The 11,648-nt window shown below is 46.7% G+C and overlaps 5 protein-coding genes across 5 annotated transcripts in view; 2 read left to right on the plus strand and 3 right to left on the minus strand.

The window, feature by feature from the left end:
• Nucleotides 1-1,885: 1,885 nt before the first annotated feature.
• Pmar_PMAR023218 (ribosomal protein L14, putative) lies at nucleotides 1,886-2,555 on the plus strand. The gene is made up of 3 exons (XM_002771244.1): nucleotides 1,886-2,038; nucleotides 2,090-2,270; nucleotides 2,349-2,555. Exons 1-3 carry the CDS (start codon nucleotides 1,900-1,902, stop codon nucleotides 2,443-2,445), a joined length of 417 nt encoding a protein of 138 aa, XP_002771290.1. The 5' UTR covers nucleotides 1,886-1,899; the 3' UTR covers nucleotides 2,446-2,555.
• Nucleotides 2,556-2,798: 243 nt separating this feature from the next.
• On the plus strand, nucleotides 2,799-7,341 carry Pmar_PMAR023219 (protein phosphatase type 1, putative; the record flags this gene model as incomplete). Its single annotated transcript, XM_002771245.1, has 16 exons — nucleotides 2,799-2,867; nucleotides 2,951-3,083; nucleotides 3,131-3,214; nucleotides 3,266-3,412; nucleotides 3,839-3,940; nucleotides 4,110-4,184; nucleotides 4,229-4,295; nucleotides 4,347-4,431; nucleotides 4,472-4,606; nucleotides 4,726-4,754; nucleotides 5,685-5,751; nucleotides 5,832-5,923; nucleotides 5,968-6,004; nucleotides 6,114-6,351; nucleotides 6,897-7,017; nucleotides 7,245-7,341. The coding sequence occupies 16 exons, from the start codon at nucleotides 2,799-2,801 to the stop codon at nucleotides 7,339-7,341; spliced, it is 1,578 nt and encodes a 525-aa protein (XP_002771291.1).
• Nucleotides 7,342-7,457: 116 nt separating this feature from the next.
• Nucleotides 7,458-7,826, minus strand: Pmar_PMAR023220 (hypothetical protein; the record flags this gene model as incomplete). Its single annotated transcript, XM_002771246.1, has 3 exons — nucleotides 7,458-7,599; nucleotides 7,648-7,741; nucleotides 7,787-7,826. The coding sequence occupies 3 exons, from the start codon at nucleotides 7,824-7,826 to the stop codon at nucleotides 7,458-7,460; spliced, it is 276 nt and encodes a 91-aa protein (XP_002771292.1).
• Nucleotides 7,827-8,295: 469 nt separating this feature from the next.
• Pmar_PMAR023221 (hypothetical protein) lies at nucleotides 8,296-9,935 on the minus strand (the record flags this gene model as incomplete). Its single annotated transcript, XM_002771247.1, has 6 exons — nucleotides 8,296-8,451; nucleotides 8,519-8,568; nucleotides 8,623-8,741; nucleotides 8,786-8,873; nucleotides 9,088-9,306; nucleotides 9,527-9,935. 6 exons carry the CDS (start codon nucleotides 9,933-9,935, stop codon nucleotides 8,296-8,298), a joined length of 1,041 nt encoding a protein of 346 aa, XP_002771293.1.
• A 984-nt stretch (nucleotides 9,936-10,919) lies between these two features.
• The window catches only part of Pmar_PMAR023222 (conserved hypothetical protein), a gene marked incomplete at both ends in the record, with an annotated part of 858 nt that continues 129 nt past the window's right edge, over nucleotides 10,920-11,648 (minus strand). Inside the window, 3 exons of the mRNA XM_002771248.1 lie at nucleotides 10,920-11,403; nucleotides 11,441-11,515; nucleotides 11,629-11,648. The exon at nucleotides 11,629-11,648 is cut by the window's right edge and continues 4 nt beyond it. Of these exons, the coding sequence (XP_002771294.1) occupies nucleotides 10,920-11,403; nucleotides 11,441-11,515; nucleotides 11,629-11,648 (579 nt within the window). The remainder of the gene's footprint in view (nucleotides 11,404-11,440; nucleotides 11,516-11,628) is intronic.

Here is an 11,648-nt window from a genome sequence, read left to right on the forward strand (position 1 = left end):
GACTTACTCTGGGAAGCTATACAGTCTTTACTATAAGACTCGTATAGTCTTCGTTGACGTTGTGTATACATATGATCTGTGTGTTCTTCAGGTACTGGTTCAGGAGGGAAGACGTATAACGAGAACGGCATACATCGACATATTACAGAGGACCACCAAAACTGGCTACTGCGATTCAGAGAGATTATTGAAGAAGAAGCCGACGATATTTTCGACTTGGTGATTGATCGATTCAAACACTGGTGATTTGCTCGCTTTAGGATGACGACGCTCTCGAGGAGGCACTGGACGCTGTACAAAAGGAAATGGGGAAGTCCAAGGCGACTTCGTCATCATCATCATCACCAAGACGGAGTAAGTCTAAGAAGAATACGAGTAGTGGCTCTTCGAAAGAGGAGGCGCCACCACCACCACCATCGACTGCTGCTACTACTACGGGAGAGAGTAAGAACGCTAGACGCCGACACAAACAGCAGCAGCAGAAGCGCCATAAGAAGGGAAGACGATGAAGTTATTGTTATTTTCAAGCATTGATTATGGATCTTCGAATAGTTGTGTTGTTCGAGTGGTCTTATCGGTGGGTATATACACATGAAAGAACAAAATGATATCATTAGATTTGGTTGAGACAATATAAATGCAATTCGTAAGGGTAAGAGTTATGGAAGACTCTACAAGGGATGTAAGTAATCATAAACATGCTCGTGTGTGCTTTTTCATCAGTCCTACTCTTCGTCACACCAGGTCTCGATAGCTGAGGGTAATTTCTCGGCGGTCTGTGGGATGAATGGCTTAGTGCAGAAATGGTCAAAATTGTGGTCCCAACTTGGGGATTTGAGATCTTTTATTCGGTCAGTGGAACAGCAGACCAACATGACCTTACTAAAGAGGGGTCACTAGGGATCGAACCGACGACCTTTCGGATAAAGGTACCGCTGCAGTTCCTCGTTGAACAACATTTATCGTATGGTTTTGGCTGCTTCGGTGCCGCCCAACTTAGGTGGCCTGTTGAGATCCAAAAGAAAAATAAGAGGATCGTCTACATCGTCTACATCGTCGCTTTCATGTAATTCCAACTGCGAAATTAAACTGAAAACACACTAAGTCGACGACGGCTACCACATTGTCGATGGCATCTTCCCGGCGGTTGACCCTCCGTATTCTGTCCTCGGCAAAACTATGGGAAGATAGACTCATCTTCGTCATCAGCGAGGAGCAAATCTATGGCCTCAACGCCATCGAAGGTCGGCATGCAGGAGCCTGTTTCACAAGAAATGGTCCTTGAGGTGCACCTTGCATTTAATAGCAAGAGACGAGGAGTCTTACACCTTACGCGAGGTGCTTTCACTACAGTTGCACCTCTTGCTCCTTCATGCATTCTAGATGCACCTCGTGGACCCCGATAAGCAGCACGAGGAGCACCTAAACATACACCGACGGGTATGAAAAATCGACGCATTGCTTCGATACAGCTCAAAAACATCCGCAGACGAGATGGCATCTCGGAGATGCGTGGTCCGGTGGGAAAAAAGCGGAGCGAAGCCCCCGAGGATGGTAAGGCGTGGATGCGATAAGGTGCCGTTAAGTACCTCGGGACCTTACGTAAAGGTCTTAAGGAAAGAGCTAAAAAGACCTCCAATGAAATCGTATTACGTGAAAAGGCCCTCCTTGTGCCTTGTGAGACCTTACGACGAGGAATCTTACCTTACACGTTAGCTCGTACTGTACGCGTAATCAGAGTTAGTAATGTACGAGTCGTGTATTAGTAACTCTGATTGCCGTTGAGGAAATGCAAGATTACAAGATTTATGTAGGCCCACCCCCTCCCGCGCGTGATCGATTTCGCTATAGCTTTCCCCCTGTCTTGGTCTTCTTACGAAGAAGTCATCACCCACAGCGATGCCGTCTTATAATCGTTTCGTAGAGCCTGGCCGCTTCTGCACCGTTACTTACGGTCCCGATGAGGGCAAGCAGTGCACCATCGTCGATGTTGTTGACCACCGAAGAGTCGTTGTTGATGGACCCAAGAACGTCACCGGTAATACCTAGGATAAGTCGATCGACACCATCATAGAGACGATGTCCTCAGGTGTGGCCCGTCAGCAGATCCCTATTCGTTGGTTGGCCCTCTCGGATTTCGTCGTCCCCAACACTTTCCGTGGTGCTCATGGCCCTACTGTGGCTAAGGGCCTCAAGGAGGGTGACGTGCTTGCTAAGTTCAACGCTACTAGATTCGCCCGTAGGCGTGTTGCTCGCAAGAACAAGCTCGCGTAAGTATCTTGAGCATGACTTTGAAAGATTCAAAATAGGTCCGATTTATGGCATTTGATTTTGTTGTGATTTCTCAGTCTCACCGACTTCGAGCGTTTCAAGGTTATGGTTGCCAAGAAGCGCATCGGTCAGGCCATGCGTGCCTCCATCAACAAGGTCCGCAAGCAGCACTAATCAGTGGTGTCTATGACGCTGATGCTCACATTCACTACTGTTGATCACAACAGTGGATTATGATGATGACGACTGACGCTGTATGAAGATGATGATGATGACCAGGCTGGAAATAACAATGCGAGTTGTGTTTTATGTGACGGGAGGGAATCTTAGGTCGAATCTAGAAAGATACGAAATAGGTCCGGATAAGAGCCAGGTGCTGATATTTTTTACACTTAAATCTGTGTTTGACCAGCTAAAAGCGTCGATAAAACTACATGAGAAAACTGCGCTTGTGATTCTGGAGTCATGGTTCATTCGGATTAGCTCGTCCTGTGTTCTCCCTCACGCCTTCATTTTTAGTATTAATAATGGCATCTCCGGGGGCATCCACTGTGGAATCCATCGATGTTGATGCTATCATTGAGAAGCTCCTTGAGGTAGTAGTAGTAGTAGTAGTAATACTAGTAGTACTAGTAGTACTAGCAGTACTAGTAGTATGTTACGGACTTATCATGAACAGGTTCGTGGATGTCGGCCTGGTAAAGGAGTCCAATTATCGGACGGTGAGATACGGGCACTGTGTAACAAATCAAGACAGATCTTCCTCGAACAACCTAACCTATTAGAACTAGAAGCACCCATTAAGATATGTGGTATGTGTCACCATCACTGTGTCACCACTGTATCATCTGGCGATCAGGTGATGTGCATGGTCAATACTATGACCTTTTGCGGCTCTTCGAATACGGAGGCTTCCCACCCGAAGCCAACTACCTTTTTCTTGGTACTTGTCATATTTCTTTTCCCCTCCCTAGTAACTTTGGTCTTCTCTCAGGAGACTATGTTGATCGTGGAAAACAGTCCTTGGAAACTATCTGTTTGTTATTGGCATATAAAATAAAGTATCCTGAGAACTTCTTCCTACTTAGAGGCAATCACGAGTGTGCTAGCATCAACAGGATATATGGTTTTTACGATGAATGTAGGACCAATTCAGGGAGGAGTGGTATTCGACAATATTGTTCTTCTTGTTGTTGTTATTGTGTTTACGACAGACGCCAAGATGGCTCAGTCTGATGACCCTCCCTCGTGAGCCAGAGGGCTTCAAGGGCACCTCTCTAAAATTAATAATCAAGAGCTTTTAAGCCCTTTCGAAAACAGTATTGCAAAGAACCGCTATAGTCACATGAACACGCCCGAGAATATAATGCCTCTGTGATATACGCTGCTAGACGGCTCAACATTATAACTACTATTCGGGTTGAACTCCTTGGATGTTTCCCGCCCAAAATTTGAAAATCAACTGAGGTGATGTTGAGAGTTTTTGGTCAGAATTCACACTATTCGAGCCGCGGTGATTCGTATGCAGTTGCTGATGATGATAATGATCGGTCTTGTCTTCTCTTAGGCAAGCGCAGATACAACATTAAGTTGTGGAAGATTTTCACGGATTGCTTTAACTGCCTACCGGTGGCCGCAATAGTCGATGAGAAAATACTCTGCATGCACGGTAGTAACTTTCGAACGACGACATATATGACCTATTTCTCACAACGCTCCCTCTGGGCTGGTCTTGCATCTTACAGAGTTGTCACTAAATTTCTGGAATTTCATTCGATCAGTTTGTCATTGATGGATTCGAATTCGGCGTGGAAAATCCCACTTGTCGTTATCATCAGGGGGTCTGTCTCCCGAGCTCAACTCCATGGACCAGATTAAACGGATATTACGTCCAACAGATGTTCCCGATACTGGTAGCGCCCGTAGTGACATTCATAAGCCTAGTAGCAGCTCTCAGGCTTACTATGTGATCTACTCTGGTCTGATCCTGAACAAGACATCAGCGGTTGGGGAGAAAATGATCGGTAGTATATCAGACCAGCAGCACAATCAGTGATTATTGGAGTCCCTGTCAGAGGAGTCTCGTTTACATTCGGCGCGGACATCGTTCAGGCTTGTCTCAGAAAGCACGATTTGGATCTAATATGTCGAGCACATCAGGTTAGTCGTATTAAGGGGAAGGGGTAAAGTTGTGGTATAGGTTGTTGAAGACGGATATGAGTTCTTCGCGAAAAGGCAGTTGGTGACGCTGTTTTCTGCTCCTAATTATTGCGGTGAATTCGATAATGCCGGCGCGATGATGAGTGTAGATGAAACTCTCATGTGCAGTTTCCAGGTAGTAATAACCCAAGTGACAGTAGTTGATATTGCATGTGATACCATGATGAATTTCCGTAATGATTCGGGCAGTTGTGGTATTCGTAACTGGTGTATCATCGGTACTCGTTATGGCAGGTGCTTAAACCGGTGGAAAAAAAGAAAAAGTAGGAGGAAGTAGGGTATGCTATACGTGGGAGACAATCTCATCGGAATTGCTAAGCTGCGATAATGATGATGTCGTTCTGGCTGCCATTTCCATATGCAGCCCAGGAAGTCCCCAGTTGTTGCGACTATCGTTGCTATGGGTTCTGGTGGTTCATCTCGCTACTATTGTTTCTCCTCTTCCCTCTCCTACTCTCTAGTAATAATCTGTACCTTTTATTATCATATCGTCATCATCATCATCATCATCATTATCGTCGTGGAGTATGTTGACCTTAGCCTTTGATTATGTTATCGATCGTCTGGTCGCCGTGTTGTTGTTCTGATAGTATCAGCATCATCATTCTATCTTTGTCACATGCCGTGAAGTGTGGGGCGTGAATAAGCTCTCAAGTAACGCTGCTAATTTCGTGGCGTGCGACGGAGTGTAGAGCTGATGGATACAGACTGCACTATCTATCTCTTGTTTTATACTTGTATGAACGATAGCTTCGGCTCGTCCCTGATGATGGAGCCATCGTCGTCGATCAGCATAGTGATAGCTGTAGTCAATGGCAGCGTTCGGTATGATCATTATAATCATCTACGGCTGTCACATTCTCGCACGATAGTTGGTGGTGATATTAGTAATGACGATAACAGCAACAGCAGTACCATCGTTCTCCATTATACTGGATTGTCGCTGGTCTTGAGTTCAACAGGAGGGTCACTCGACGGGTTCATAAATACGATAATGTCTGAGGTCTTGGAGGATGGAGGGAGTGCGGATCGAACCTCTGCGGGAGAGTGCGCAAATTCCATCGTCAGCGGTGGTGAACCAAACGACCAAACAGATTCGGCAAGATCTGAGAACTCGAGTATCGCGGAACCAGTAGCCTTGGGGGTAGGCGTAGAGGAAAATAACCACTCCTTTAACTCGACGTACAGGTCAGGTTTCCCACACTGTCAGAACTCGGCTACGACTATGTTTTGGAAGATTCCAATGGCATCTCTGACAAAGTAACGTCACGTCATCACTCATAGGGAACAATTAAGATTCTATACGCCCACTCAACATGTTATGCGAAGTTTCTTTGTAGGAAATTGGCGAACTCGCACGCGAATTCCGAGTAGTGAATGTGATCGGGGACGGTTTTGTGACGTCAGAAGAGGCCCGGATAGCCTCCAGCCGGTGAGCTGTGTTTTTCAGCAATCGATGGAGTGTGTTGAGATCAGGGCCGGATTCTGGAGTACCGATGACGAGTTCGCTGACGTATGAAAACCGATTTTTCACGTCCGTCGCGATGACGACTCAGTCCTCAGGCACTCGACGAGACAGATCCCTTGGGAGAAGGACTTCTCAGTTTTCAGGATTTTGTCAGGTCAATTCGTTATGCTATGATACTCCTGGGAAGGTCGCTGATTCCAGGCTTGTATCTCTATTAAGGCGAAGTGCCATAACAGAGCTGGAAGTCGTTGAGGCATTTAGAAGCTTCGACCGAGATGGTCGGGGTAAGCTAGATGCGGCAGATCTCGTCAACGCTATGACCTCTATGGGGAACGCGCTGCTAGAAGACGAGGCCTATCAGATGATTCATCAGGCTGATCCAACAGCCAGCGGTGAGCCGCTCATTTTTGATATTTTGTAATTGGGACGATCACTTTAGGAGTTGTTGATTATCACTCATTCGCCAAAGCGGTGTTCCGCATGTTATGAAGAGGGTTCTGTACACTTCTTTTGTCGGGTTCGAAGTCAATACATCAACACAAATTTTGATTAATCAACCGACCATAAAACCTCCCAGCGTATTCGGCAATGCCGGAGTGTGTACCAAGATTTTGCACACTACTTTCCCCAACTGAGACCAGATGCTCGATGCTCCCTCGGCCTAAAGGAATGGAAGAGCTGCTACCCGACTCTGTGATGACAGTGGAGGTGTGTGGCCTCTCTTACAATTGCTGTCGCTCACCCGACTGACAATACCCAAATACGTTCTGCTGAACAGTCTACTTGCTTAATAAGTTCAGTCTCCCGGCTCGGGGCTCGGATCTGCTGATGGTTTAGTTATTGAACCCAAAGTAACTTGTATTCGTAATGGGGATTCAATGTCCCCAAAATGAGTGGTAGAGACATCTGGTAGAGTTTTGAATTCAAGTTACTTTAGGATCATCCGAGCGTCGACTAACGACCAAACTTTCCCTCGCGTTGTTTTCGGTCACGACTGGCATCAGTAGCGAGGATAGGGCGGTATATGACTTTGTTCAAGGCGTTAAGGGTTGTTTCGTGTCCGTTATTTTCTGTTCCCTTACCTGACGGAGCTTATGTGCTCATCGTGAAGCTCAGTGTTTGACTTCCAACTATACTAGACAACTCGAGACATGATTGTAGAAGATGAACTATTAGTTCTACTGAGGAGATCTTATGAGTGTTCTGCGATGTGATGATACATATGACTATGGTCTGTAGACAGATAATTTATAAATCAGATTCCAGAAATGTGATCATTTCTTAGAGGAGAAAATAAAAAGGAGATCAAAAAAGTTTTTACTCGTGCTCGTGTCTCCCAGTCGGGTGAATGCCTTGCCAAGAACAAGACTAGCTACGTGTAGAGTAGTTGATAGCAGAATGATGACACCACTTATCCCTCACTATTAATGAGATGATAACATAGGTTAAGATAGGTTCTCCAAATCCGCAAATGCTCAGCTAATATGAAAAATTAGCATCACAAAAACTCAGCCGACTTCCTATGGACAGTGACCGAGGTCGACGAAGTAGAGAGCGTACGTTGCCGCATACTGGCAGGTGTAGTCAGACCACCCACTGTAGGTTCATCAAAACGTGGCGTTGGGTCGAGCAACACAGGCCTGACATCACACACATAAACGGTTGTCAACTCGCAAACTCCGTCCCACCCGAGATCCCCGGATGTCTGCCGCCCCGTATCGAAATCTACCGCGCCTAGGTCAGTAGTGTACGCACGGCGACGAGTCGTATGCTGTCTATGATCTGCCACGGAAGGTGCGAGGACAAGCTCTCAGTCGATGGACTCACTATGCTGCTTGTGGTAGCGGACAGCGCGGCCATCACGCATACGAGCTGGAAGCTGTTGAGGGGGGTCGAGAAGACCCTCATCTGCTGTGATCGAATCCAAGCGCTTCGGTCTCCTAAGGGCACAGATGGGGCCTATTGCGAGTGTGAAATCATCATGTACATCATTTATACCAATAGTTTATCAAAGGATACCATAGAACATATCTCATATGAATATCTCTATTTCGCATTATAGAATTCGTGATACAAGGGCTATCATATTCGTCGATACGTGTGAGAAACTGACCTGATGGCTCGGGCGTAGTACTGAGGGCGAAGTCCTGTATTGAGAATTCTATCAGAGGGAGTCCAATGCTGAGGTGGTGGACGGGACAGCACGGTGGCATTCGTGTATTGATAATCACCGACACCATCACAAGGTCGAACCGGAGTTCCCGTGCTCGTCTCTGGAGTTAGTGCGGCAAAATTGTTATAAAAATATTCATCACAAGTTTGACGATTCACACAGCTCAGGTTGAGCGAGATCTCTTGGTCTTGTTGTTGGCGATGGTGATGGTGATGCAAAGAGACTCTGCTGCCATCGTCGTTGACGACGATAGGACGGTAACTCTCTGGCATGTCGATAACAGGTGAGTTATGATAGTGTGCAACATTGGCTTCAAATCCTGAGCAGGTCATTCACACACACAGATGTAGAGAGTATCCACCACCTTGGACCCGAGCCCAACAGACTTTCAGCCGCTTCACGCACCATGCTTCACCCAAATGCGACAGGGACACATCTGATGACAGGGAACGAGTACATCGTACATATGCCATCAGTAGTGCTATGTCACCGTTGAACTTATTGTAAAATTCGTCGACATACTCAGGTCTACGCAGATTGATAAATGCGTATCCGAGATTGTTCCCCGACGAAAAATCCAAAGGGGCGTAGAAAAAATCTATTTTGGACCTGATGCCAAACACAATTCGTCATGATGAATCGATGAGCCGTACTGAAATCCCATAGACAGTAGGGCATCTAAAACTCTCATCTGGCCCATAGAATAGGGAATATTCCGCAGCATCACAGTGGACCGAGTATCTACCACGTAGCAGCATCATAGCAACAACTACTCAATCCTGTACAGAGGTTATCTCGCCCTGTAGACGAAACTCATTGGCAAGATGAAAGCAGGCAATTTAGAAGGTTAAAACTGATGATTCCTCGTGAGCTAATGTGCATCGATGCGCCGTGTTGTCGTAGTAGGCGCTGGAATTCAATCTCACACACAGAGTTCAATCGTGTGTTCTCATACCTGTTGATGACGGCGGGCCATTACTATTCCCTATAAGACTGCTGGAGTTAACTCGATCGTTATTATTGGCTCGAGAACCGGTCACAAGACCACGTGACGAACGGCGACTCCGGTAGTTGTAGTCGAGGCCATTAACGCGACCAGTACGGGTAGGCGAATAGGACAAAGTTTGATTCATAGTCTTGCTCATCTTCACACCAGAGGGTGTCAAGGAAGCCCCTAAAGTCAAACAGGTTCTCTCTCAAACTAACATGCAAGGAAATCTAGGAAATGCAACCATTCTCACCAGCTGACGGTCTGCGGTCCGACATTGTTGAATCCTCGCCGCACACAGGTGAACTATACTGAGGACTACCACAAGTCATTTCGCATACGGGGTTTCCATCGAAACAACCTGAACCAGATCCTCAACAGAGACTACGATGACGTAGTCACTCACCGTCAATGGCGCATTCAGGGCTAGAGTCGTTGACAAGTTCACAGACTCCACCCTTTAGAGCTGCAGGACAACTCCTCTCTCTGCGATAGGCCGAATTGTACTGTGTTGGCCAGCTTCGTGTATGCTCGAATGCACAGACAGGATTAGAGGCATGATGGATGAGTTCTAGAGGACTCTCCTCGTCCGAGTCAGCGCCAATTACTCCTTCAACAGGGTCCAAGAGCCGCAGTGATATGAAGGTATTCTTCAATTCAAGAGTGCCGACACCTTTACGCCGGGTCCACGAGTTCGGACTGACAACAAAGTCAGGTTGTTGGTCATTGAGACCACCATCGGTTTTGTCACAAGCAGTGACGACCATGTCCTTGACACAGGGCTGGTCCACAAGGCTATCGCTAGAGGGGTACATTAGGCGTATGAGAGGGAGATGTTCTTGACGACACTTAATTGGCTGAGGTTAGTTGAGACTAGAGAGTAATGTAAGCCGATACAATACTCGGTCGACGAAGAATACGATACTGACAATAAGGAGGCAAAAGCACCTGAAATCGTTATAAATACCAATGGCGACAACACAAGTGAAAATAGTGACAACTATGGAAAACATCGACAATAACATGGGTGTCCTAAAAAAACAACCAACGACATCCTATAGCACTATGCTAGACTCCTTAAGACTGCCAGGATGATCAACGTGATCCCACGCGGAAGCAATTTCTTGGAGTTTCGGGGCCAGCAGTTGGCTCCACTTAGGAGTGCTACAAGAGAGTGAGTGAACATATCGTGCACGTTGATGAAGGCATTTGTCACTGATATGAACCCAGACTGATTAGCTGTGGATTTTGATGAAAGAACACAAAAAGCAATAGCCATAACCAGGCCACACAGGGCTACGGCTCTGATACTATCGTGCTCTGCCGCAACCGATCTTCACCAAGCAATAGAGAGGTAGTACTAGGCCAACCTGGCTCGGGTCAATGCTAGCTGGGAATGCACTGTGCATGGTCTGGATGAGATTCATTGCAGTAGACCGTCCAAGAGGAGATTCCCATCAGCTTCTGGAGACGTGCTCTGCTGCCACATAGGATGACCAGAACCAGCTGGGGGACCGGCAGTGTTAGACTTGTGGTCCAATATACAGGGAATTCTGACGACACCGAAGTCGAGTGGTAGAACAGTTGGAGATATTTGCCAGCAAGGATGACGTGTTGTCTTGGAGGGTTCATACATATGTTGTGCGTATAGCTGTAGAGTATGCAACAAAAAACGCTATGGATCAACGGCACTTGAAATCCAAGATAAAAATGGTGGGGAAAACGGGAATCGAAAAAGATGCCAAAAACTGGAAATTGTGTCATGAATAAGAAAAAAAAACTCAAAAAAATATTGAAAATTACGGACTATTTTTGGGGTTGCATTCACTTTGCTCAGAATTGATGCTTCCTTCGCGATCGAGAATAGACCGAGCATCGTTGCAAGTAACTTGAGGCGACCTCCTTGGCCACCAGTTGAGCCGACCGATAACCCGTAGCAGTGCCGGTGTCACCATAGTGCGCATTATACACGTGTCGAACAAGACCGCCGTGACCAGCAGGACTCCCGCTTGGTTAATGAGTGGCATCGATGCGAAGAGAAGACCGCAGAAAGCAATGGTCATGATGACTCCAGCCATTGTGATAACAGGTCCAGTCTTCCAAACACCAACGTGTACCGCAGCCTGATCTGACAGACCATTATCGTGCTCCTCGACAACTCTACCCAGAAGGAATATCTTATAGTCTAGGGCCAGGCCGAGTATGACTGAGAACCCCAGTGTTGCTACAGTGTACGATATGTCAGTACTGACGGCTGGAGATATGGCTTCAATATTGAGAAACCTAAACCACCCCATCTGTTGGCAACCAACCAGCATACCAAATGCCACTATAAGAGTGAGAGCGATAGTTACGATGCTCCTTAGTGGTATCATTACAGAGCGATACGTTACTCCTATAAGAAGTAAACATGTAGCCGCGGATGCGCCCGTGAACTGAGGAATGCTCTCGACCACAGCCGCGTTGAGATCGGCGACTGTGACACTAAGCCTGCGATCCAACCTTCACCACGCCACCATGCTTCTCGT

This window comes from Perkinsus marinus (assembly GCF_000006405.1).
Source record: "Perkinsus marinus ATCC 50983 genomic scaffold scf_1104296963186, whole genome shotgun sequence".
NCBI classification, from domain to species: Eukaryota; Perkinsozoa; order Perkinsida; family Perkinsidae; genus Perkinsus; species Perkinsus marinus.

Coding starts and splice junctions, on each gene's coding strand:
- Pmar_PMAR023218 (XM_002771244.1), top strand. CDS start 1,900: ATGCCGTCTTATAATCGTTTCGTAGAGCCTGGCCGCTTCTGCACCGTT. Junction 2,039..2,089: donor TGGACCCAAGAACGTCACCG/GTAATACCTAGG, acceptor CGATGTCCTCAG/GTGTGGCCCGTCAGCAGATC. Junction 2,271..2,348: donor GCTCGCAAGAACAAGCTCGC/GTAAGTATCTTG, acceptor GTGATTTCTCAG/TCTCACCGACTTCGAGCGTT.